This window comes from Entelurus aequoreus, linkage group LG25, assembly GCF_033978785.1.
Source record: "Entelurus aequoreus isolate RoL-2023_Sb linkage group LG25, RoL_Eaeq_v1.1, whole genome shotgun sequence".
Taxonomy (NCBI): domain Eukaryota; kingdom Metazoa; phylum Chordata; class Actinopteri; order Syngnathiformes; family Syngnathidae; genus Entelurus; species Entelurus aequoreus.
In genome coordinates, this window is record NC_084755.1 from 937,775 (window position 1) to 964,589 (window position 26,815).

A 26,815-nucleotide genomic window follows, 5' to 3' on the forward strand; every position below is an offset into this window, starting at 1 on the left:
ACTCGACAAAAGTCACCATTTTATAAGAAAACTTAAAAATGTTGGCAATATTATAATAATAATCAGAATTTTGCTCGGCAAAATTATGATAATAATTAACAATATATACATACTATGCAAACATAAAAAAAGCTTGTGAAAAATGAGTTGGAATTTCACAAGAAAAAGGTCACAATTTCACAAGAAACACTTAGAATTTTGGCAGTATTATAATAAAAGTCATCATTTTACTCAACGCAAGTCAAACTTTTACAAGAAAAACTGAACATTTGTGCAATATTATGATAAAAGTTGGAATTTTACTTAACATTTGCAATTTTACAAGAAAAGCTTAAAATGTTGGCTATTTTAAGGAAAGAGTTGTAATTTTACTTGAAATACGTCACAATTTTATAAGAAAACTTAAAAATGTTGGCATTATAATAATAATCGGAATTTTGCTCGGCAAAATGATGATAATAATCAATAATATATACATACTATGCAAATATAAAAAAACCTTGTTGTGAAAAATGAGTTGGAATTTCACAAGAAAAAGGTCACAATTTCACAAGAAAAACTTAGAATTTTGGCAGTACTATAATAAAAGTCCTCATTTTACTCAACGCAAGTCAAAATGTTACAAGAAAAACTGAACATTTTGTGCAATATTATGATAAAAGTTGGAATTTTACTCAATAACAGTCGCAATTTTACAAGAAAAGCTTAACATCTTGGCAATTTTATGAAAAGAGTCGTCATTTTACTCGAAATAAGTCACAATTTTATAAGAAAACTGTCTTTATATGCTACAGGATATGTTGTTTTCCAGCAATATGGGCAAAACTAAAGTATTTTAACTGTTGATTTAGTCTCTAGATATATAAAGATGTGTATTTACAACATTAATAACATATACATACTATGCAAATATAAAAAAAATTGTTGTGAAAAATGAGTTGGAATTTCACAAGAAAAAGGTCACAAAAGCGGTAGAGCATGGATATATATATATATATATATATATATATATATATATATATATATATATATATATATATATATATATATATATATATATATATATATATATATATATATATATATATATATATATATATATTATTATGTCCCTCTCAGGGGTGCTGGGTTCTTTACAAGTGTACGTAAACTTTTGACCACGACTTTACACAATAAAATCCTTACATGACCTTTTTTTTTATTTTACCAAACTGGAAGTGTGAGAGCAGTGACCCACCTGTAGATAATTCCCTTCCGGTGCAGGAAAAAGAGACCGGCTGCGATCTCGGCGGCGTAAAAGCTGTAAAAAAAGTGAGAATGAATAAAAAAAAGTCCCAAAGCGAAAGAGAAACAAAAACCTACACTGCTTGCGGCTCCTTGAACTTTCCCATCCGCTGGATGTGATACATGAGGTCGCCTCCATTGATGTACTCCATCACAAAGTAGAGGCGGTCCTAAACGCAGTTAGAGTCGTTTTAGTGTGCGCCCGGGGTGGGGGAGTGGGCGGAGCCTGCGCACGCACCACGGTCTGGAAGCACGAGTGCAGCTGGGTGAGAAACGGTGGCTTGTCCCTCTGCGCCAACACCCGCTTCTCCACCATGGTGCACTCCACGTCGTCGTCCTGGATCACCACGTCCTTCTTCAGGATCTTGATGGCGTACAACTCCTCCGTCGACTTCATCTCCGCCAGCATCACCTGCGGGAGGGGAGGGGCTGCGGGTTAAAGGTCAGGCGTGGGGGCGGCGTGGAGCGCGCGAGTGCACGAGGCCCACCTTGCCGAAGCTGCCTTTCCCCAGCAGGGCCAGGAAGTTGAAGTCGCTCAGGCGGATACGCTCGCCGTTTCCCGAAGGGAGGCTGAAGCGGCGGTGGTCCGACGGCGTGATGACTTTCTTCCCGTGGCCGAGCTTGGCTTTCTAAAGAGACACATAATAGTTCATCCTATTTGGAAAAACCTCCAAGTAAATGTGAGAAATTAGTAGGAAACTGCACCAACATAAAGAACTGGAACGCCAAAAACATGGCCGACATGCTATGCTAATGTTTGGTTAGCAAATATCCTTTTAGCCAAAAATATCTGTTGTATACCGTGTATAAGGCGCACTTAAAATCCTTTCATTATTATTAATTATAATTATAATTATATATATATAATTATATTATAATTATACTATATATTATAATTAATAATTTTTTAATATATTATATATTATAATTAATAAATAATAATATGATTATAATTATATATATATATATATATATAAAATTATATATATATATATATATAATTATAATTATATTATAATATTATAATTATATTATATTATAATTATATTATAATTATAATTAATTATATTAGCCAAAAATATCTGTTATATACCGTATATAAGGCGCACTTAAAATCCTTTCATTATTATTACTTATAATTATAATTATATATATATAATTATATTATAATTATACTATATATTATAATTAATAATTTTTTAATATATTATATATTATAATTAATAAATAATAATATGATTATAATTATATATATATATACATATATATAATTATAATTATATTATAATATTATAATTATATTATATTATAATTATAATTAATTATATTAGCCAAAAATATCTGTTATATACTGTATACAAGGCGCACTTAAAATCCTTTCATTATTATTAATTATAATTATATATATATATAATTATAATTATATATATATATAATTATAATTATATATATATATAATTATAATTATATTATAATATTATAATTAATAATTTTTGTATATAATAAATAATAATATGATTATAATAATATATATATATATATATATATATACATATATATATATATATACATACATACATACATATATATATATATATACATATATATATATATATATATATACATACATACATACATACATATATATATATATATATACATATATATACATATATATATATATATATACATACATATATATATATACATACATATATATATATATATATATATATATATATATATATATATATATATATATATATATATATATATATATATATATATATATATATATACATATATATATATATATATATATATATATATATATAACCCCCCTCGACCCCAAAAGGGACAAGCGGTAGAAAATGGATGGATGGTTATATATATATATATATATATATATATATATATATATATATATATATATATATATATATATATATATATATATATATATATATATATATATATATATATATACATAACTATCCATCCATCCCATCCATCCATTTTCTACCGCTTATTCCCTTCGGGGTCGCTGGAGCCTATCTCAGCTACAATCGGGCGGAAGGCGGTGTACACCCTGGACAAGTCGCCACCTCATCGCAGGGCCAACACAGATAGACAGACAACATTCACACTCACATATAATTATAATTATATTATATTATAATAATTATATTATATATTATTTTATAATATTATAATTATATTATATATTATAATTATAATTAATTATATTAGCCAAAAATATCCGTTATATACCGTATATAAGGCGCACTTAAAATCCTTTAATTTTCTCAAAAATTGACAGTGCGCCTTACAACGTTCCCTCTAAGGTGCGCGCCTGCGCAATTGCGCACTGCTCAAGCGTCCTCTGCGCACAGCAAATATATGCCGCGCACCAAATCAAATCCCATCTGAATTCTAAACAAAATAAACAAAATTATTCCGTGTAATTTTGCAATGCAACTCTGAGTGACAGTGACAACAAGCGGCCCTAACGGTGTTCGTCAACACCGTTCAATTATTGTAACGTCTATCGAGATGCTTCGAGGACAGGAAATATATCGATCACTTTATTGAGCAAAACTGTTTATATTCGGCCATAACCACACCAAAAACATGAGTAAAAAACTTATATCGCGAAAAACTAGTCATTTTCTGCCGTACAAACCAGGCCAAAACCAACTTGTCATCTGTCACCAACACGCATACCGCTAAACCACTGGTGCGTTTATGGCCACACAAAAAGTCGGACAACTCAAACACCACACAAAGTTACACTATGACTCCTCAGTCATACGTGTGCTTATTCTACTGTCATTTATTATTAATGTTAATTTATTGATATTAATCATGGAATGCTGTTACTAGAGAAAGTTACAGGAATGCACTTCATCCTATGCTTACATTTCATTGTGCAACATGAGGATGTTTAAGGGGGAACTAAATGTGATCTCTGAAAGGGGTACAAATGATTTCCAAAGCAGGACCACCACCCAGACATATTGTACAATACTAATCCATAGCTTAGGAAAAACAAGATTTCTCTTATTTTCATTACAAGTGGGCCAAATCACTAATATTACTGAATAATGTCATGAAAATGACTCCTCTCATTTGAGTGTTATTATAAGAGATTGGTTACCAATAATATGCTCCACTGATTGCTCAGGGAGTTTTTGTGTTTGCTCAGACACATGAACAATTAGATGGAACATCGGCGCCTTATAACCCGGTGCGCCTAATGTGCGGAATAATTCTGGTTGTGCCTCCCGACCTCGAAGCGATTTTATTTGGTACACGGTGTAATGATAAGTGTGACCAGTAGATGGCAGACACACATAAGAGATATGTGTGACTGTCATTGGTACTTTAACTTTAACTTTAAACATGTCATATCTTATAGCAGTCATTTTCAACCAGTGTGCCGCGGCACACTAGAGATCGTCAGGTGTGCCGTGAGAAATTATTTAATATCTCCTAATTAACCATTGTCGGGTGTCCGTGCTATAATAAAGTGCGGCAGATAATATAATACTCATCTATTTCAGTAGGTGGCAGCAGAGGGCGATAAATACCTGTAAAGACAATCGAGTTAGCGCTGCGCATCACGTGATAGTGACAGTTTGGGATCGCAGCAAAAGGAGGCGAGCAAGTGACAGTGATGGAGAAGTTTTTGAGAAGGGAAAATGCAAATGGCGAACAGGGTCCTGGACAAAATTCTGACCCAGATGAAGGCTCTAGTATGAGTGGTCTACAAAATAAAAAAAGACGGTGAGCTCGAGGCAATAAAGCGAAAGCTATCTTTCATTTGGATTGACTTTCACCGGGGATGCGAGAGCACCGACTCCGCAGTGCTTGGTGTGTGGTGAGAAGCTATCCAATAGCGCCAAGGTGCCAAGCAAGCTTAAACGCCATCTCCAAACAAAACACCCCGATGGACTATTTTGTACGCTTACGTACAAACAATGAGAAACAGGCAACTTTTCTGAGAAAAACCACAAAGGTAAACAAGAGAGCCCTCAAAGCTTGCTACCTTGTTGTTGAACTCGTAGCTAAATCAAAAAAGTCCCACACTGTGGCAGAAACATTAATACTGCGAGCTTGTAAAGCCATTGTAATAGTAGTGAGTATAAATACATTTAGAAAACTATATTATTAACTACATGTATTATATACTGTGTTAGAGTGTCATTTTGTGTCATTTTGGTTGGTGGTGTGCCGCAGGATTTTGTAAATGTAAAAAGTGTGCCGCGGCTTAAAAAAGGTTGAAAATCACTGTCTTATAGGACCCAATAATTATCATTATATTCACAAGACAAAAAGATACAATTGGACGGAGATGTCAGCATGAATTCCAGTTCCAACAAGTTATTCCAAATGATGTGTTCAGTTCTAGTACAGTAGTCAGTTCTAGTACAGTAGTATGTTTGCCACCCCGCTGATACAAATAATTTCTCCACTGTCTGCATGTTGCTTGAAAGGTGGGGGGTCAGCCAGTGGGGCGCCAATGTTGCACACCCCCTGCGGTCATAATGACTGGCTTCAAGGTCTTTGGAAAACTACAGAAAAAAGGACAATTAAGACCCTGCCGGCCTCAAAATGACAAGAGGATTTTGCCACTTGCAAGAATTTTTTTTTTTCTGTAGAAAATCTAAGGGTTTTTGCAGAATATTTAGCATTTTAAAGGAAATGACAAAGTTTTAAATGTATTTTGCATGGATTTCAACACATTTGAAACTGCTGTACACATAAAAGCAACATAAATACAGCACAGTGTATACATGTGTCATGCTGCCACCGTGTGGACAGATTGAGCATGTGTTCATACATGTGTGGAGTTTCAATCACAGACAAAGTGTTAGTACATATACAGACAGATTGTTTTTTTTGCATAAGAAAAGATTTCAATATTCGTTAGGAATTAATTGTTCATTAATTTGTTCAATTAAAGAAGCAATAATATTGTCACACTTGTTACGTAACTAACAAAAAATATATGATTATTTTTTTAATGTGTAACTGTTTATAAGCGTTGCACACACATAAAATATTAGCAACAACATTGCCCTGATCTGGGGTTGCCGTGGCAACTATCCAAACCATTTTTTTGACGTTCTCATACGTGAAGTTCTCATTAGTAATAATAATAATGAATAACACATACAAGTAAAAACAATAATTATGTTATAAAATAATTGTAAAATAAAATAATCAAATGAAATATGTCAAATATAATACAACATAATTAGAAATAAAGTAACCAAATTAAATAGGATTAAAATGCTAAGAGTAAAAATAAAAAAGCATATTTAAATATTATTAAAACATACGCATTTACAGTATAACACCTAACCATTTGAGTAAAAATACATTACAAAATAATTAAAAAATAAACAAAGTAAATATCAATAAAAATGATTTTGTAAAATAAAATAATCAAATGAAATATGATGTAAAATATAATAAAACAATTAGAAATAAAGTTACCAAATTAAATAGGATTAAAATGCTAATAGTAAAAATAAAAAAGCATATTTAAATATTAAAACTTATGCATTTACAGTAAAACACCTAACCGTTTGAGTAAAAATATATTACAAAATAATTAAAAAATAAACAAAGTAAATATCAATAAAAATAATTTTTGTAAAATAAAATAATCAAATGAAATATGATGGGAAATATAAGACAACATAATTACAAATAAAGTTACCAAATTAAATAGGATTAAAATGCTGAGAGTAATAAAAAAAAATAGCATATTTAAATATTATTAAAACATATGCATTTACAGTAAAACACCTAACCATTTGAGTAAAAATGTATTACAAAATAAGTAAAAAATAAACAAATTAAATATCAATAACAATGATTTTTAAAAATAAAATAATCAAATATGATGGAAAATATAATACAACATAAATAGAAATAAAGTTACCAAATTAAATAGGATTAAAATGCTAAGAGTAAAAATACATTAGCATATTTAAATATTATTAAAACATACGCATTTACAGTAAAACACCTAACCGTTTCAGTAAAAATATATTACAAAAAAATTAAAAAATAAACAAAGTAAATATCAATAAAAATAATTTTGTAAAATAAATTTATACAAATGAACTAGGATGGAAAATATAAGACAACAAAATTAGAAATAAAGTTAACAAATTAAATAGGATTAAAATGCTAAGAGTAAAAATAAAATAACATATTTAAATATTAAAACATACGCATTTACAGTAAAACACCTAACCGTTTGAGTAAAAATGTATTACAAAATAATTCAAAAATAAACAAATTAAATATCAATAAAAATGATTTTGTAAAATAAAATAATCAAATGAAATATGATGGAAAATATAATACAACATAAATAGAAATAAAGTTACCAAATTAAATAGGATTAAAATGCTAAGTGTAAAAATAAAATAGCATATTTAAATATTATTAAAACATACACATTTACAGTTAAACACCTAACCGTTTCAGTAAAAATATATTACAAAATAATAAAAAAATAAACAAAGTAAATATCAATAAAAATAATTTTCTAAAAAAAAAAAAATCAAATGAAAATATGATGTAAAATACAACATTATTAGAAATAAAGTTACCAAATTAAATAGGATTAAAATGCTAAGAGTAAAAATAAAATAACATATTTAAATATTAGTAAAACATACGCATTTACAGTAAAACACCTAACCGTTTGAGTAAAAATATATTACAAAAAAATTTAAAAATAAAAATAGTAAATATCAATAAAAATAATTTTGTAAAATAAAATTATACAAATGAACTAGGATGGAAAATATAAGACAACAAAATTAGAAATAAAGTTAACAAATTAAATAGGATTAAAATGCTAAGAGTAAAAATAAAATAACATATTTAAATTATCAAAACATACGCAAACAAACACCTAATCGTTTGAGTAAAAATATATTACAAAATAATAAAACAATAAACAAATTATAATTAAAAATCATTTTAAATTGAGGTTATTTAAATGTCCCAATAGATGAATATATCAAATAATAACATTATGATAGCAAAATGTACAATAATAATTAAAATTGTTCTTTCAGTGATTACCCAAATATTGGTAGGGAAATATACACGCTCATTCTGTTACGTAACAACAAATGTTGTGTTATTCATGTGCGAGTTGTTGCGATTCATGCTGATGAAAAGTGCGTGGGCGATTGTTTGTGAGTTGCAGACATTGAAGCGCATCCAGTCAGTGTGTCAGCGAAGTGAATCACGTTCTTTGTGGACAAACAATCCCGAGTAGTGAGTGTGTGCGGCGCCAGCGTGAGAAATAAAGACAACAAATGGCAGAGCGAGCAGAAGAGCTACCTTGAGATAGTGGATACTTAATTGGCAGGCCTACGGAGGAGAAAAGAGACTCGCTCGTGAGTTGACTAAGTTCAGGGTTGAGTTGACATCGTGCACTTTGTCGTCACTGCCGCTGGCGACTGAGAGTCCGAAGGCAGGTTTTGTCATATTTGACTGCGTCTCACTCTAGTTTCCAGGGCAACCGCGCGGTTGTTTGAAGGTGCGAGCCTTGGAGGCTGAGCATCATATGTGGGAGAAAGCGATGATTAAAAACAACACCAGGCTGTGTTTGGGGACGTTAACATTTACACTCTTCTATTAAAGCGCCTCGCTGCAAACATGAAGATGGCTTTAATAATAACAGTGCTCACACACGCCTTCCTTGATGCACTTTCAAGTACACTATATTGCCAAAAGTACCTGCCTTGACTCACATTAATAATAAATATGTTCCTACCTGCTACCTTTGTCCGGAGAAGTCCGATTGCATCCCGGGAGAACAATCCTCGCAGTAAGTTGCGAAAACCCCCCCGTTATGACACCATTTTGATCATTTTCTTAAGACTAATGCAATGTAGACATGAAGTTATATCAAAGGTGGATGTCAGCTTTTTGTTATAAGTGACTAACCATATAGATGTTATTTTTAGTGCTTCTCTGTTATTGATGTTGTTTGTTTCTTGTTTAACTGTGTTTCTAGAAATGAACAGCCACACTTTAGACCAGGGGTCACCAACGCGGTGCCCGCGGGCACCAGGTAGCCCGTAAGGACCAGATGAGTAGCCCGCTGGCCTGTTCTAAAAATAGCTCAAATAGCAGCACTTACCAGTGAGCTGCCTCTATTTTTTAAATTCTATTTATTTACTAGCAAGCTGGTCTCGCTTTGCCCGACATTTTTAATTCTAAGAGAGACAAAACTCAAATAGAATTTGAAAATCCAAGAAAATATTTTAAAGACTTGGTCTTCACTTGTTTAAATTAATTCATTAATTTTTTTACTTTGCTTCTTATAACTTTCAGAAAGACAATTTTAGAGAAAAAAATACAACCTTAAAAATGATTTTAGGATTTTTAAACACATATACCTTTTTACCTTTTAAATTCCTTCCTCTTCTCTTCCTGACAATTTAAATCAATGTTCAAGTACATTTATTTTTTTTATTGTAAAGAATAATAAATACATTTGAATTTAATTCTTCATTTTAGCTTCTGTTTTTTCGACGAAGAATATTTGTGAAATATTTCTTCAAACTTATTATGATTAAAATTCAAAAAAATTATTCTGGCAAATCTAGAAAATCTGTAGAATCAAATTTAAATCTTATTTCAAAGTCCTTTGAATTTCTTTTAAAATTTTTGTTCTGGAAAATCTAGAAGAAATAATGATTTGTCTTTGTTAGAAATATAGCTTGGTCCAATTTGTTATATATTCTAACAAAGTGCGGATTGGATTTTAACCTATTTAAAACATGTCATCAAAATTCTAAAATTAATCTTAATCAGGAAAAATTACTAATGATGTTCCATAAATTGTTTTTTTTAATTTTTTCAAAAAGATTCGAATTAGCTAGTTTTTCTCTTGTTTTTTTCGGTTGAATTTTGAATTTTAAAGAGTCGAAATTGATAATAAACTATGTTTCAAAATTTAATTGTCATTTTTTTCGTGTTTTCTCCTCTTTTAAACCATTCAATTAAGTGTAAATATCATTAATTATTAATAATAACATAGAGTTAAAGGTAAATTGAGCAAATTGGCTATTTCTGGCAATTTATTTAAGTGTGTATCAAACTGGTAGCCCTTCGCATTAATCACTACCCAAGAAGTAGCTCTTGCTTTCAAAAAGGTTGCTGACCCCTGATTTAGACACACTTGCTGGCCACAAACATTAGAGAATATGACATTATTTGATCCAGCTCTTGTTTTGAATCTCACTCCATTAGATGCAGGTGTTGGTGTAAGTTTGTCCAAGTCTGAGTGAACAATTATGTTGCTCTCCTAACCTCAAACTTCTGCCGGAGCTCCAGGTCGATGTCGTCCACCTCTGGGATGGGCACGTTGTAGTACTCGCCCTCTTCTTGGTTCAGCAATTTGTACCTGAGAAGAAAAGACACAATCACACCAAATCAAGCTAAAATCTTTAAATTGTTTTCTATTTTTATTTCCTCAATTTTTAATGCATTTTTGATCTAAATCACAATTCATTTGATTTTATTCTGGTTGTCTTGCTGTTCATTTTGTATTTATCAAGCATTTTATTTTGTATAAAATGATGCATCTTCTAATGTAAACCTGACAAACACATGATTTTGTATGGCACCTACTCCATGGTGTTATACATCTGGGGCCGTACTTATCAAGCTTCTCAGAGTGCCATTTTACACTTAAGTCCTGAGAATTTGCGAAATTTAGTCCTGCTCTCAAACTTAAAAATAAAAGCTTTTTATCAACGTTCTTAAGTCTAAGAATCACTCCTACTCTCCACGATATTTAAGAGACCTTCAGAGGTGTCTTAAGTGGTTAGGAGTTGCCAGCAGGGGATGGCACTGAGGCGAGAGAGACGTGCGCGAACGTTCAGGGAACGAAACAATGTTGTTTTTTTTTGATGACGAGCAGCTGATCAAACGGTATCGTTTAGACAGAGCGGATATTATTTTTGTCACAGATTTAATACTTTTCGATTCCTTGTTGATTTCTGCATGTGTCTGCAGTGGGCTAGTATATATAGAGCCACCCACACCAGTTTCAAATGAGTTGCCTAATTAATGAATTGGAAAGAAAATGTTATGACAGTAGCGTATGTGTGTGGCCGTGAGGTGAGTGACGTCAGTGAGTGTGTGGGCGAGAGAAGAGAGGGAGCGGTAGCGTGAGTGCCGGCGGGGACTAGTTTGTTTTGTATTATTTTGTAGTTTATTGTCAAAATATACACTCCCATTGTCCACTTAAATATTTCCAAGATATTTCTTTATTCTTAGACAACGGATTCCCTTCCGTGATTGGTCATTTCTATGGACACAAAATGACGTCACCTAAAATTCCGTTTTTGGCACATAGTAATGTCGTAATTCAGCTCTGAGTGTGACACTTAAGATTCAGTCCTACACTTCGCTGAAAGTGTGAGTAAGACGCTTGGTAACTAACTTTTAAGTGCAGCTTTCAGCGAAGAATTTATTTACTCTTAAGTCAACTCTTAGCAGACTTCTTAGGAGGAATTCTAAGAAGCTTGATAAGTACGGCCCCTGGGCTATAAAAATAAGTTAACTCATGTGATTAATCACAAAAAAGGATCACATTAATCATTTATAGACATATAGATTAATCACAAAATGAATTTAGTTACTCAAGCTTATCCGTGAATGGCTATGCTTGGTATATTGTCATGATCCGTGGTCCGGATCATGTTTTGCTTAGTTATGTTCTGTTATTTTTGGACTCCATAGTTCCTGTTTGCACTCTCTTCTTTGTTTTGTCACCATGGCGACTCATTAATTTCACCTGCCTAATTTGTTCGGATCACACCTGTCGCTAATCATGAGATTATTTTTTACCGTAATTTCCGGACTATAAGCCGCTACTTTTTCCCCTCGTTCTGGTCCCTGCGGCTTATACAAGGGTGCGGCTTATTTACGGCCTGTTCTTCTCCGACACCGACAAAGAGGATTTCGGTGGTTTTAGTACGCAGGAGGAAGACGATGACACAATGATTAAAGACTGACTTTTCATATACCGGCAGGCTGGTTATTTTGATAACGTACAGGCGAGCACTTTGTATTACTTTGCACCGTTGTATTATTTGTACTCTGCACGAATGCTGTTCGCCATGTCAAAGATGTGAAAGTTTGATTGAAAGATTTATTGGTAATAAACGGGACGCTTTGCGTTCCCAAACAGTCATCTCTGTCCCGACAATCCCCTCCGTGGTAGCAGGAACCCCTATATACTACGCTAATTACACATCAAAACCCTGCGGCTTATAGTCGGGTGCGGCTTATATATGGAGCAATCTGTATTTTCCCCTAAATTTAGCTGGTGCGGCTTATAGTCCGGAAATTACGGTAAGCCTGTCTTTGTCAGTTAGTCTGCCTGGCGACATGATAGTTCCATGCCTTGCCAAGTAACTTTTGTTTATTCATGCCACAGTTCGCGAGCTTTTGTTTCATGTCCATAGTTCACGCTAAGTGTTAGTTTTTGTTTCCTTCGCTTAGTTGTGCCTTCGCCTTGAACGCCTTTTGTTTGTCCCTCTTTGAAAGTCAAGATTAAATCATGTTCCTACCTTCAAGCCTTGTCCGGTATAGTCCGATTGCATCCCGGGAGAACAAATCTCGCAGTTAGCTGGGAAAAACCCTGCGTCCTGACAGTATATGATTAGTGATCAGGTTAATGCTGACTCCTTCTTAGGCTGCCCACTAGACAGCATCTACAGTCGTGGTCAAAAGTTTACATACACTTGTAAAGAACATCATGTCATGGCTGTCTTGAGTTTCCAATCATTTCTACAACTCTTACTATGTTGTGATGTAGTGATTGGAGCACATACTTGTTGGTCACAAAAAAACATTCATGAAGTTTACTTCTTTTATGAATTTATTATGGGTCTACTGAAAATGTGAGGGTCAAAAGTATACATACAGCAATGTTAATATTTGCTTACATGTCCCTTGGCAAGTTTACCTGCAATAAGGCACTTTTGGTAGCCATCCACAAGCTTCTGCTGGAATGTTTGACCAATACTCTTGACAAAATTGGTGCAGTTCAGCTAAATGTGTTGGTTTTCTGACATGGACTTGTTTCTTCAGCATTGTCCACACGTTTAAGTCCGGACTTTGGGAAGGCCATTCTAAAACTTTCGTTCTAGCCTGATTTAGCCATTCCTTTACCACTTTTGACGTGTGTTTGGGGTCATTGTCCACAGTGCAGGATGGAGCTCATTTCTACCCACACACCAATGTAACTACTGTAACTACTCCTTTTTTTCTTGGTGTGTAAAATGTTTGCTCAGTGCACAATATAGGTGTCACGATAATGTTTTAGTTGTATCATTTGTATGATACAATCATTTAGTTTGCAATATGTGCATGGTGTTATTATTTTTATAACTAATTTATATTATTATTTTTTTTTTTTTTATCACGTTCTACTTTTTATCTGTATGTACACTACCGTTCAAAAGTTTGGGGTCACATTGAAATGTCCTTATTTTTGAAGGAAAAGCACTGTACTTTTCAATGAAGATAACTTTAAACTAGTCTTAACTTGAAAGAAATACACTCTATACATTGCTAATGTGGTAAATGACTATTCTAGCTGCAAATGTCTGCTTTTTGGTGCAATATCTACAACGGTGTAGAGAGGCCCATTTCCAGCAACTATCACTCCAGTGTTCTAATGGTACAATGTGTTTGCTCATTGGCTCAGAAGGCTAATTGATGATTAGAAAACCCTTGTGCAATCATGTGCACACATCTGAAAACACTTTAGCTCGTTACAGAAGCTACAAAACTGACCTTCCTTTGAGCAGATTGAGTTTCTGGAGCATCACATTTGTGGGGTCAATTAAGCGCTCAAAATGGCCAGAAAAAGAGAACTTTCATCTGAAACTCGACAGTCTATTCTTGTTCTTAGAAATGAAGGCTATTCCACAAAATTGTTTGGGTGACCCCAAACTTTTGAACGGTAGTGTATATATGCACTGCACACAAAAAATTCCCCCATTGTGGGATAAATAAAGTGTTAGAATAATTGTAAGTTATCACAAAAAACTTTGTGTTGAAATGAGTTCCTAGCAAGAAGACAAAAGCTGTCTTTGAAAGCTACCAAGAAGAAGGCTGGTAAAACTCCACTGGGTAAGGGGGAAAGCCACATGAAGAGTTTTAGGTTTTCTCTCATGTATGGTAATCAACAGAAGCAAGTTGTTCTAACCCAAAGACTTCAGAGCGGAGAGATGACAGGATCTGCCCAATTTCCAGACAAACTCTTTTTGGAGTATTTTACGAACTCTCTTTGAACTATTTTATGAACTCTTTTTGAACTCTTTTACGAACTCTTTTTGAACTGACCTTTTCTGTGAATTGTTAAAGGCCTACTGAAAGCCACTACTAGCGACCACACAGTCTGATAGTTTATATATCAATGATGAAATCTTAACATTGCAACACATGCCAATACGACCGGGTTAACTTATAAAGTGACATTTTAAATTTCCCGCCACACTTCCGGTTGAAAAAGCCTTCGAAGGATGACGTATGCGTGTGACGTAGCCCGAGGAACAGAGGTATGGCTCCCCCATTGAATACAATACAAAAAAGCTCTGTTTTCATTTCATAATTCCACAGTATTCTGGACATCTGTGTTGGTGAATCTGTTGCAATTTGTTTAATGAACAATGGAGGCTGCAAAGAAAAACGTTGTAGGTGGCTGTAGCAACACTGTAGCAGACGCCTAGCCGATGCTAGCAGACGCCTAGCCGATGCTAGCAGACCCACCGCACGGATGATCGGGTGAAGTCCTTCGTCGCGCCGTCAATCGCTGGAACGCAGGTGAGCACGGGTGTTGCTGAGCAAAGCAGATGAGGGCTGGCTGGCGTAGGTGGAGCGCTAATGTTTTTATCATAGCTCTGTGAGCTCCGGTTGCTAAGTTAGCCTTAGCGTCGTTAGCAACAGCATTGTTAAGCTTTGCCAGGCTGAGATCTATTAACCGTGTAGTTAATAGTATTGTCGATATTCTGTCTATCCTTCCAGTCAGGGGTTTATTTATTTTGTTTCTATCTGCATTTGAGACAGATGCTATCACGTTAGCTCATGCTAAAGATGCTAAAGAGCTTCGTCGATGTATTGTCGTGGAGATAAAAGTCACTTTAAATGTCCATTTCGCATTCTCGACTCATTTTCAAGAGGATATAGTATACAAGGTGGTTTAAAATACAAATCCGTGATCCACAATAGAAAAAGGAGAGAGTGTGGAATCCAATGAGCCAGCTTGTACCTAAGTTACGGTCAGAGCGAAAAAAAAAAAGTATTTCACTGCATTCCAGTCCGTCACTAACGTTCCTCATCCACGAATCTTTCATCCTCACTCAAATTAATGGGGTAATCGTCACTTTCACGGTCCGAATAGCTCTAGCTGTGTTGAAAACAATAGGAAAATATGAGGGAGTGAACAACTGACAACGTCACGCTACTTCCGGTAGGGGCAAGGTTTTGTTTTTTTATCAGAGACCAAAAGTTGCGAACTTTATCGACGTTGTTCTATACTAAATCCTTTAAGGAAAAATATGGCAATATCCCAAAATGATCAAGTATGACACATAGAATGGATCAGGGGTTTATTTCTTTTGTTTCTATCTGCATTTGAGACAGATGCTATCACGTTAGCTCATGCTAAAGATGCTAAAGAGCTTCGTCGATGTATTGTCGTGGAGATAAAAGTCACTTTAAATGTCCATTTCGCGTTCTCGACTCTCATTTTCAAGAGGATATAGTATCCGAGGTGGTTTAAAATACAAATCCGTGATCCACAATAGAAAAAGGAGAGAGTGTGGAATCCAATGAGCCATCTTGTACCTAAGTTACGGTCAGAGCGAAAAAAAAACATGTATTTCACAGCATTCTAGTCCGTCACTCTAACGTTCCTCATCCACGAATCTTTCATCCTCGCTCAAATTAATGGGGTAATCGTCACTTTCACGGTCCGAATAGCTCTAGCTGTGTTGAAAACAATAGGAAAATATGAGGGAGTGAACAACCGACTACGTCACGCTACTTCCGGTAGGGGCAAGGTTTTTTTTTTTAATCAGCAACCAAAAGTTGCGAACTTTATCGACGTTGTTCTATACCAGGGGTCACCAACCTTTTTGAAACCAAGAGCTACTTCTTGGGTAGTGATTAATGCGAAGGGCTACCAGTTTGATATACACTTAAATAAATTGCCAGAAATAGCCAATTTGCTCAATTTACCTTTAACTCTATGTTATTATTAATAATTAATGATATTTACACTTAATTGAACGGTTTAAAAGAGGAGAAAACACACAAAAAATGACAATTACATTTTGAAACATAGTTTATCTTCAATTTCGACTATTTAAAATTCAAAATTCAACCGAAAAAAAGAAGAGAAAAACTAGCTCATTCGAATCTTTTTGAAAAAATAAAAAAAAGAATTTATGGAACATCATAAGTAATTTTTCCTGATTAAGATTAATTTTAGAATTTTGATGACATGTTTTAAATTGGTTAAAATCCAATCTACACTTTGTTAGAATATATAACAAATTGGACCAAGCTATATTTCTAACAAAGACAAATCATTATTTCTTCTAGATTTTCCAGAACAAAATTTTTAAAATAAATTCAAAAGACTTTGAAATAAGATTTAAATTTGATTCTACAGATTTTCTGGATTTGCCAGAATAATTTTTTTGAATTTTAATCATAATAAGTTTGAAGAAATATTTCACAAATATTCTTTGTCGAAAAAACAAAAGCTAAAATGAAAAATTAAATTAAAATGTATTTATTATTCTTTACAATAAAAAAAATACATTTACTTGAACATTGATTTAAATGGTCAGGAAAGAAGAGGAAGGAATTTAAAAGGTAAAAAGGTATATGTGTTTAAAAATCCTAAAATCATTTTTAAGGTTGTATTTTTTCTCTAAAATTGTCTTTCTGAAAGTTATAAGAAGCAAAGTAAAAAAATTTATGAATTTATTTAAACAAAAGAAGACCAAGTCTTTAAAATATTTTCTTGGATTTTCAAATTCTATTTGAGTTTTGTCTCTCTTAGAATTAAAAATGTCGGGCAAAGCGAGACCAGCTTGTTAGTAAATAAATAAAATTTAAAAAATAGAGGCAGCTCACTGGTAAGTGCTGCTATTTGAGCTATTTTTAGAACAGGCCGGCGGGCTACTCATCTGGTCCTTACGGGCTACCTGGTGCCCGCGGGCACCGCGTTGGTGACCCCTGTTCTATACTAAATCCTTTCAGCAAAAATATGGCAATATCGCAAAATGATCAAGTATGACACATAGAATGGATCAGGGGTTTATTTCTTTTGTTTCTATCTGCATTTGAGACAGATGCTATCACGTTAGCTCATGCTAAAGATGCTAAAGAGCTTTGTCGATGTATTGTCGTGGAGATAAAAGTCACTGTGAATGTCCATTTCGCGTTCTCGACTCTCATTTTCAAGAGGATATAGTATCCGAGGTGGTTTAAAATACAAATCCGTGATCCACAATAGAAAAAGGAGAAAGTGTGGAATCCAATGAGCCAGCTTGTACCTAAGTTACGGTCAGAGCGAAAAAAAACATGTATTTCACTGCATTCTAGTCCATCACTCTAACGTTCCTCATCCACGAATCTTTCATCCTCGCTCAAATTAATGGGGTAATCGTCACTTTCACGGTCCGAATAGCTCTAGCTGTGTTGAAAACAATAGGAAAATATGAGGGAGTGAACAACCGACAACGTCACGCTACTTCCGGTAGGGGCAAGGTTTTTTTTTTTATCAGCGACCAAAAGTTGCGAACTTTATCGACGTTGTTCTATACTAAATCCTTTAAGGAAAAATATGGCAATATCGCAAAATGATCAAGTATGACACATAGAATGGATCAGGGGTTTATTTCTTTTGTTTCTATCTGCATTTGAGACAGATGCTATCACGTTAGCTCATGCTAAAGATGCTAAAGAGCTTTGTCGATGTATTGTCGTGGAGATAAAAGTCACTGTGAATGTCCATTTCGCGTTCTCGACTCTCATTTTCAAGAGGATATAGTATCCCAGGTGGTTTAAAATACAAATCCGTGATCCACAATAGAAAAAGGAGAGAGTGTGGAATCCAATGAGCCAGCTTGTACCTAAGTTACGGTCAGAGCGAAAAAAAAACATGTATTTCACTGCATTCCAGTCCGTCACTCTAACTTTCCTCATCCACGAATCTTTCATCCTCGCTCAAATTAATGGGGTAATCGTCACTTTCACGGTCCGAATAGCTCTAGCTGTGTTGAAAACAATAGGAAAATATGAGGGAGTGAACAACCGACAACGTCACGCTACTTCCAGTAGGGGCAGGGTTTTTTTTTTTTATCAGAGACCAAAAGTTGCGAACTTTATCGACGTTGTTCTATACTAAATCCTTTCAGCAAAAATATGGCAATATCGCAAAATGATCAAGTATGACACATAGAATGGATCAGGGGTTTATTTCTTTTGTTTCTATCTGCATTTGAGACAGATGCTATCACGTTAGCTCATGCTAAAGATGCTAAAGAGCTTTGTCGATGTATTGTCGTGGAGATAAAAGTCACTTTAAATGTCCATTTGGCGTTCTCGACTCTCATTTTCAAGAGGATATAGTATCCGAGGTGGTTTAAAATACAAATCCGTGATCCACAATAGAAAAAGGAGAGAGTGTGGAATCCAATGAGCCAGCTTGTACCTAAGTTACGGTCAGAGCGGAAAAAAATATGTATTTCACTGCATTCTAGTCCGTCACTCTAACGTTCCTCATCCACGAATCTTTCATCCTCACTCAAATTAATGGGGTAATCGTCACTTTCACGGTCCGAATAGCACTAGCGGCATTGAAAACAATAGGAAAATATGAGGGATTGAACAACTGACAACGTCACGCTACTTCCGGTAGGGGCAAGGTTTTTTTTTATCAGAGACCAAAAGTTGCGAACTTTATCGACGTTCTATACTAAATCCTTTCAGCAAAAATATGGCAATATCGCAAAATGATCAAGTATGACACATAGAATGGATCAGGGGTTTATTTCTTTTGTTTCTATCTGCATTTGAGACAGATGCTATCACGTTAGCTCATGCTAAAGATGCTAAAGAGCTTCGTCGATGTATTGTCGTGGAGATAAAAGTCACTGTGAATGTCCATTTCGCGTTCTCGACTCTCATTTTCAAGAAGATATAGTATCCCAGGTGGTTTAAAATACAAATCCGTGATCCACAATAGAAAAAGGAGAGTGTGGAATCCAATGAGCCAGCTTGTACCTAAGTTACGGTCAGAGCGAAAAAAACCATGTATTTCACTGCATTCCAGTCCGTCACTCTAACGTTCCTCATCCACGAATCTTTCATCCTCGCTCAAATTAATGGGGTAATCGTCACTTTCACGGTCCGAATAGCTCTAGCTGCGTTGAAAACAATAGGAAAATATGAGGGAGTGAACAACTGACAACGTCACGCTACTTCCGGTAGGGGCAAGGTTTTTTTTTTTTATCAGCGACCAAAAGTTGCGAACTTTATCGACGTTCTATACTAAATCCTTTCAGCAAAAATATGGCAATATCGCAAAATGATCAAGTATGACACATAGAATGGATCAGGGGTTTATTTCTTTTGTTTCTATCTGCATTTGAGACAGATGCTATCACGCTAGCTCATGCTAAAGATGCTAAAGAGCTTCGTCGATGTATTGTCGTGGAGATAAAAGTCACTTTAAATGTCCATTTCGCGTTCTCGACTCTCATTTTCAAGAGGATATAGTATCCCAGGTGGTTTAAAATACAAATCCGTGATCCACAATAGAAAAAGGAGAGAGTGTGGAATCCAATGAGCCAGCTTGTACCTAAGTTACGGTCAGAGCGAAAAAAAATATGTATTTCACTGCATTCTAGTCCGTCACTCTAACGTTCCTCATCCACGAATCTTTCATCCTCGCTCAAATTAATGGGGTAATCGTCACTTTCACGGTCCGAATAGCTCTAGCTGTGTTGAAAACAATAGGAAAATATGAGGGAGTGAACAACCGACAACATCACGCTACTTCCGGTAGGGGCAAGGTTTTTTTTTTTATCAGAGACCAAAAGTTGCGAACTTTATCGACGTTGTTCTCTACTAAATCCTTTCAGCAAAAATATGGCAGTATCGCAAAATGATCAAGTATGACACATAGAATGGATCAGGGGTTTATTTATTTTGTTTCTATCTGCATTTGAGACAGATGCTATCACGTTAGCTCATGCTAAAGATGCTAAAGAGCTTCGTCGATGTATTGTCGTGGAGATAAAAGTCACTTTAAATGTCCATTTCGCGTTCTCGACTCTCATTTTCAAGAGGATATAGTATCCCAGGTGGTTTAAAATACAAATCCGTGATCCACAATAGAAAAAGGAGAGAGTGTGGAATCCAATGAGCCAGCTTGTACCTAAGTTACGGTCAGAGCGAAAAAAAATATGTATTTCACTGCATTCTAGTCCGTCAATCTAACGTTCCTCATCCACGAATCTTTCATCCTCACTCAAATTAATGGGGTAATCGTCACTTTCACGGTCCGAATAGCTCTAGCTGTGTTGAAAACAATAGGAAAATATGAGGGAGTGAACAACTGACTACGTCACGCTACTTCCGGTAGGGGCAAGGTTGTTTTTTTTATCAGCGACCAAAAGTTGCGAACTTTATCGACGTTGTTCTATACTAAATCCTTTAAGGAAAAATATGGCAATATCGCAAAATGATCAAGTGTGACACATAGAATGGATCAGGGGTTTATTTCTTTTGTTTCTATCTGCATTTGAGACAGATGCTATCACGTTAGCTCATGCTAAAGATGCTAAAGAGCTTCGTCGATGTATTGTCGTGGAGATAAAAGTCACTGTGAATGTCCATTTCGCGTTCTCGACTCTCATTTTCAAGAAGATATAGTATCCCAGGTGGTTTAAAATACAAATCCGTGATCCACAATAGAAAAAGGAGAGTGTGGAATCCAATGAGCCAGCTTGTACCTAAGTTACGGTCAGAGCGAAAAAAACCATGTATTTCACTGCATTCCAGTCCGTCACTCTAACGTTCCTCATCCACGAATCTTTCATCCTCGCTCAAATTAATGGGGTAATCGTCACTTTCACGGTCCGAATAGCTCTAGCTGCGTTGAAAACAATAGGAAAATATGAGGGAGTGAACAACTGACAACGTCACGCTACTTCCGGTAGGGGCAAGGTTTTTTTTTTTTATCAGCGACCAAAAGTTGCGAACTTTATCGACGTTCTATACTAAATCCTTTCAGCAAAAATATGGCAATATCGCAAAATGATCAAGTATGACACATAGAATGGATCAGGGGTTTATTTCTTTTGTTTCTATCTGCATTTGAGACAGATGCTATCACGCTAGCTCATGCTAAAGATGCTAAAGAGCTTCGTCGATGTATTGTCGTGGAGATAAAAGTCACTTTAAATGTCCATTTCGCGTTCTCGACTCTCATTTTCAAGAGGATATAGTATCCCAGGTGGTTTAAAATACAAATCCGTGATCCACAATAGAAAAAGGAGAGAGTGTGGAATCCAATGAGCCAGCTTGTACCTAAGTTACGGTCAGAGCGAAAAAAAATATGTATTTCACTGCATTCTAGTCCGTCACTCTAACGTTCCTCATCCACGAATCTTTCATCCTCGCTCAAATTAATGGGGTAATCGTCACTTTCACGGTCCGAATAGCTCTAGCTGTGTTGAAAACAATAGGAAAATATGAGGGAGTGAACAACCGACAACATCACGCTACTTCCGGTAGGGGCAAGGTTTTTTTTTTTATCAGAGACCAAAAGTTGCGAACTTTATCGACGTTGTTCTCTACTAAATCCTTTCAGCAAAAATATGGCAGTATCGCAAAATGATCAAGTATGACACATAGAATGGATCAGGGGTTTATTTATTTTGTTTCTATCTGCATTTGAGACAGATGCTATCACGTTAGCTCATGCTAAAGATGCTAAAGAGCTTCGTCGATGTATTGTCGTGGAGATAAAAGTCACTTTAAATGTCCATTTCGCGTTCTCGACTCTCATTTTCAAGAGGATATAGTATCCCAGGTGGTTTAAAATACAAATCCGTGATCCACAATAGAAAAAGGAGAGAGTGTGGAATCCAATGAGCCAGCTTGTACCTAAGTTACGGTCAGAGCGAAAAAAAATATGTATTTCACTGCATTCTAGTCCGTCAATCTAACGTTCCTCATCCACGAATCTTTCATCCTCACTCAAATTAATGGGGTAATCGTCACTTTCACGGTCCGAATAGCTCTAGCTGTGTTGAAAACAATAGGAAAATATGAGGGAGTGAACAACTGACTACGTCACGCTACTTCCGGTAGGGGCAAGGTTGTTTTTTTTATCAGCGACCAAAAGTTGCGAACTTTATCGACGTTGTTCTATACTAAATCCTTTAAGGAAAAATATGGCAATATCGCAAAATGATCAAGTGTGACACATAGAATGGATCAGGGGTTTATTTCTTTTGTTTCTATCTGCATTTGAGACAGATGCTATCACGTTAGCTCATGCTAAAGATGCTAAAGAGCTTCGCCGATGTATTGTCGTGGAGATAAAAGTCACTGTGAATGTCCATTTCGCGTTCTCGACTCTCATTTTCAAGAGGATATAGTATCCCAGGTGGTTTAAAATACAAATCCGTGATCCACAATAGAAAAAGGAGAGAGTGTGGAATCCAATGAGCCAGCTTGTACCTAAGTTACGGTCAGAGCGAAAAAAAATATGTATTTCACTGCATTCTAGTCCGTCACTCTAACGTTCCTCATCCACGAATCTTTCATCCTCGCTCAAATTAATGGGGTAATCGTCACTTTCACGGTCCGAATAGCTCTAGCTGTGTTGAAAACAACAGGAAAATATGAGGGAGTGAACAACCGACAACGTCACGCTACTTCCGGTAGGGGCAAGGTTTTTTTTTTTATCCGCGACCAAAAGTTGCGAACTTTATCGACGTTGTTCTATACTAAATCCTTTCAGCAAAAATATGGCAATATCGCAAAATGATCAAGTGTGACACATAGAATGGATCAGGGGTTTATTTCTTTTGTTTCTATCTGCATTTGAGACAGATGCTATCACGTTAGCTCATGCTAAAGATGCTAAAGAGCTTCGTCGATGTATTGTCGTGGAGATAAAAGGCACTGTAATGTCCATTTCGCGTTCTCGACTCTCATTTTCAAGAGGATATAGTATCCGAGGTGGTTTAACATACAAATCCGTGATCCACAATAGAAAAAGGAGAGAGTGTGGAATCCAATGAGCCAGCTTGTACCTAAGTTACGGTCAGAGCGAAAAAAAACATGTATTTCACTGCATTCCAGTCCGTCACTCTAACGTTCCTCATCCACAAATCTTTCATCCTCGCTCAAATTAATGGGGTAATCGTCACTTTCACGGTCCGAATAGCTCTAGCTGTGTTGAAAACAACAGGAAAATATGAGGGAGTGAACAACTGACTACGGGGCAAGGTTGTTTTTTTTTTATCAGAGACCAAAAGTTGCGAACTTTATCGACGTTGTTCTATACTAAATCCTTTCAGCAAAAATATGGCAATATCACAAAATGATCAAGTATGACACATAGAATGGATCAGGGGTTTATTTCTTTTGTTTCTATCTGCATTTGAGACAGATGCTATCACGTTAGCTCATGCTAAAGATGCTAAAGAGCTTCGTCGATGTATTGTCGTGGAGATAAAAGTCACTGTGAATGTCCATTTGGCGTTCTCGACTCTCATTTTCAAGAGGATATAGTATCCCAGGTGGTTTAAAATACAAATCTGTGATCCACAATAGAAAAAGGAGAGAGTGTGGAATCCAATGAGCCAGCTTGTACCTAAGTTACGGTCAGAGCGAAAACAAACATGTATTTCACTGCATTCTAGTCCGTCACTCTAACGTTCCTCATCCACGAATCTTTCATCCTCGCTCAAATTAATGGGGTAATCGTCACTTTCACGGTCCGAATAGCTCTAGCTGTGTTGAAAACAACAGGAAAATATGAGGGAGTGAACAACCGACAACGTCACGCTACTTCCGGTAGGGGCAAGGTTTTTTTTTTAATCAGAGACCAAAAGTTGCGAACTTTATCGACGTTGTTCTATACTAAATCCTTTCAGCAAAAATATGGCAATATCGCGAAATGATCAAGTATGACACATAGAATGGATCAGGGGTTTATTTCTTTTGTTTCTATCTGCATTTGAGACAGATGCTATCACGTTAGCTCATGCTAAAGATGCTAAAGAGCTTCGTCGATGTATTGTCGTGGAGATAAAAGTCACTGTGAATGTCCATTTCGTGTTCTCGACTCTCATTTTCAAGAGGATATAGTATCCCAGGTGGTTTAAAATACAAATCCGTGATCCACAATAGAAAAAGGAGAGAGTGTGGAATCCAATGAGCCAGCTTGTACCTAAGTTACGGTCAGAGCGAAAACAAACATGTATTTCACTGCATTCTAGTCCGTCACTCTAACGTTCCTCATCCACGAATCTTTCATCCTCGCTCAAATTAATGGGGTAATCGTCACTTTCACGGTCCGAATAGCTCTAGCTGTGTTGAAAACAACAGGAAAATATGAGGGAGTGAACAACCGACAACGTCACGCTACTTCCGGTAGGGGCAAGGTTTTTTTTTTTATCCGCGACCAAAAGTTGCGAACTTTATCGACGTTGTTCTATACTAAATCCTTTCAGCAAAAATATGGCAATATCGCAAAATGATCAAGTGTGACACATAGAATGGATCAGGGGTTTATTTCTTTTGTTTCTATCTGCATTTGAGACAGATGCTATCACGCTAGCTCATGCTAAAGATGCTAAAGAGCTTCGTCGATGTATTGTCGTGGAGATAAAAGGCACTGTAATGTCCATTTCGCGTTCTCGACTCTCATTTTCAAGAGGATATAGTATCCGAGGTGGTTTAACATACAAATCCGTGATCCACAATAGAAAAAGGAGAGAGTGTGGAATCCAATGAGCCAGCTTGTACCTAAGTTACGGTCAGAGCGAAAAAAAACATGTATTTCACTGCATTCCAGTCCGTCACTCTAACGTTCCTCATCCACAAATCTTTCATCCTCGCTCAAATTAATGGGGTAATCGTCACTTTCACGGTCCGAATAGCTCTAGCTGTGTTGAAAACAACAGGAAAATATGAGGGAGTGAACAACTGACTACGGGGCAAGGTTGTTTTTTTTTTATCAGAGACCAAAAGTTGCGAACTTTATCGACGTTGTTCTATACTAAATCCTTTCAGCAAAAATATGGCAATATCACAAAATGATCAAGTATGACACATAGAATGGATCAGGGGTTTATTTCTTTTGTTTCTATCTGCATTTGAGACAGATGCTATCACGTTAGCTCATGCTAAAGATGCTAAAGAGCTTCGTCGATGTATTGTCGTGGAGATAAAAGTCACTGTGAATGTCCATTTGGCGTTCTCGACTCTCATTTTCAAGAGGATATAGTATCCCAGGTGGTTTAAAATACAAATCCGTGATCCACAATAGAAAAAGGAGAGAGTGTGGAATCCAATGAGCCAGCTTGTACCTAAGTTACGGTCAGAGCGAAAACAAACATGTATTTCACTGCATTCTAGTCCGTCACTCTAACGTTCCTCATCCACGAATCTTTCATCCTCGCTCAAATTAATGGGGTAATCGTCACTTTCACGGTCCGAATAGCTCTAGCTGTGTTGAAAACAACAGGAAAATATGAGGGAGTGAACAACCGACAACGTCACGCTACTTCCGGTAGGGGCAAGGTTTTTTTTTTAATCAGAGACCAAAAGTTGCGAACTTTATCGACGTTGTTCTATACTAAATCCTTTCAGCAAAAATATGGCAATATCGCGAAATGATCAAGTATGACACATAGAATGGATCAGGGGTTTATTTCTTTTGTTTCTATCTGCATTTGAGACAGATGCTATCACGTTAGCTCATGCTAAAGATGCTAAAGAGCTTCGTCGATGTATTGTCGTGGAGATAAAAGTCACTGTGAATGTCCATTTCGTGTTCTCGACTCTCATTTTCAAGAGGATATAGTATCCCAGGTGGTTTAAAATACAAATCCGTGATCCACAATAGAAAAAGGAGAGAGTGTGGAATCCAATGAGCCAGCTTGTACCTAAGTTACGGTCAGAGCGAAAAAAAACATGTATTTCACTGCATTCTAGTCCGTCACTCTAACGTTCCTCATCCACGAATCTTTCATCCTCGCTCCAATTAATGGGGTAATCGTCACTTTCACGGTCCGAATAGCTCTAGCTGTGTTGAAAACAATAGGAAAATATGAGGGAGTGAACAACTGACTACGTCACGCTACTTCCGGTAGGGGAAAGGTTTTTTTTTTTATCAGAGACCAAAAGTTGCGAACTTTATCGA

The 26,815-nt window shown here is 35.6% G+C and overlaps 1 protein-coding gene across 2 annotated transcripts in view; it reads right to left on the bottom strand.

Moving 5' to 3' along the window:
• LOC133642567 (protein kinase C alpha type-like) overlaps nucleotides 1-26,815 on the bottom strand; it is a 49,033-nt gene that overhangs the window by 21,209 nt on the left and 1,009 nt on the right. For both annotated transcript variants that reach the window (XR_009824532.1, XM_062036835.1), the window contains exons 3-7: nucleotides 10,642-10,735; nucleotides 1,773-1,913; nucleotides 1,523-1,696; nucleotides 1,363-1,454; nucleotides 1,238-1,300 (exon numbers count right to left, since the gene is read on the bottom strand). Coding sequence is in view for 1 of the 2 variants with exons in the window: in XM_062036835.1 (XP_061892819.1) it covers nucleotides 1,238-1,300; nucleotides 1,363-1,454; nucleotides 1,523-1,696; nucleotides 1,773-1,913; nucleotides 10,642-10,735 (564 nt within the window). In the remaining variant the exon portion in view is untranslated. The remainder of the gene's footprint in view (nucleotides 1-1,237; nucleotides 1,301-1,362; nucleotides 1,455-1,522; nucleotides 1,697-1,772; nucleotides 1,914-10,641; nucleotides 10,736-26,815) is intronic.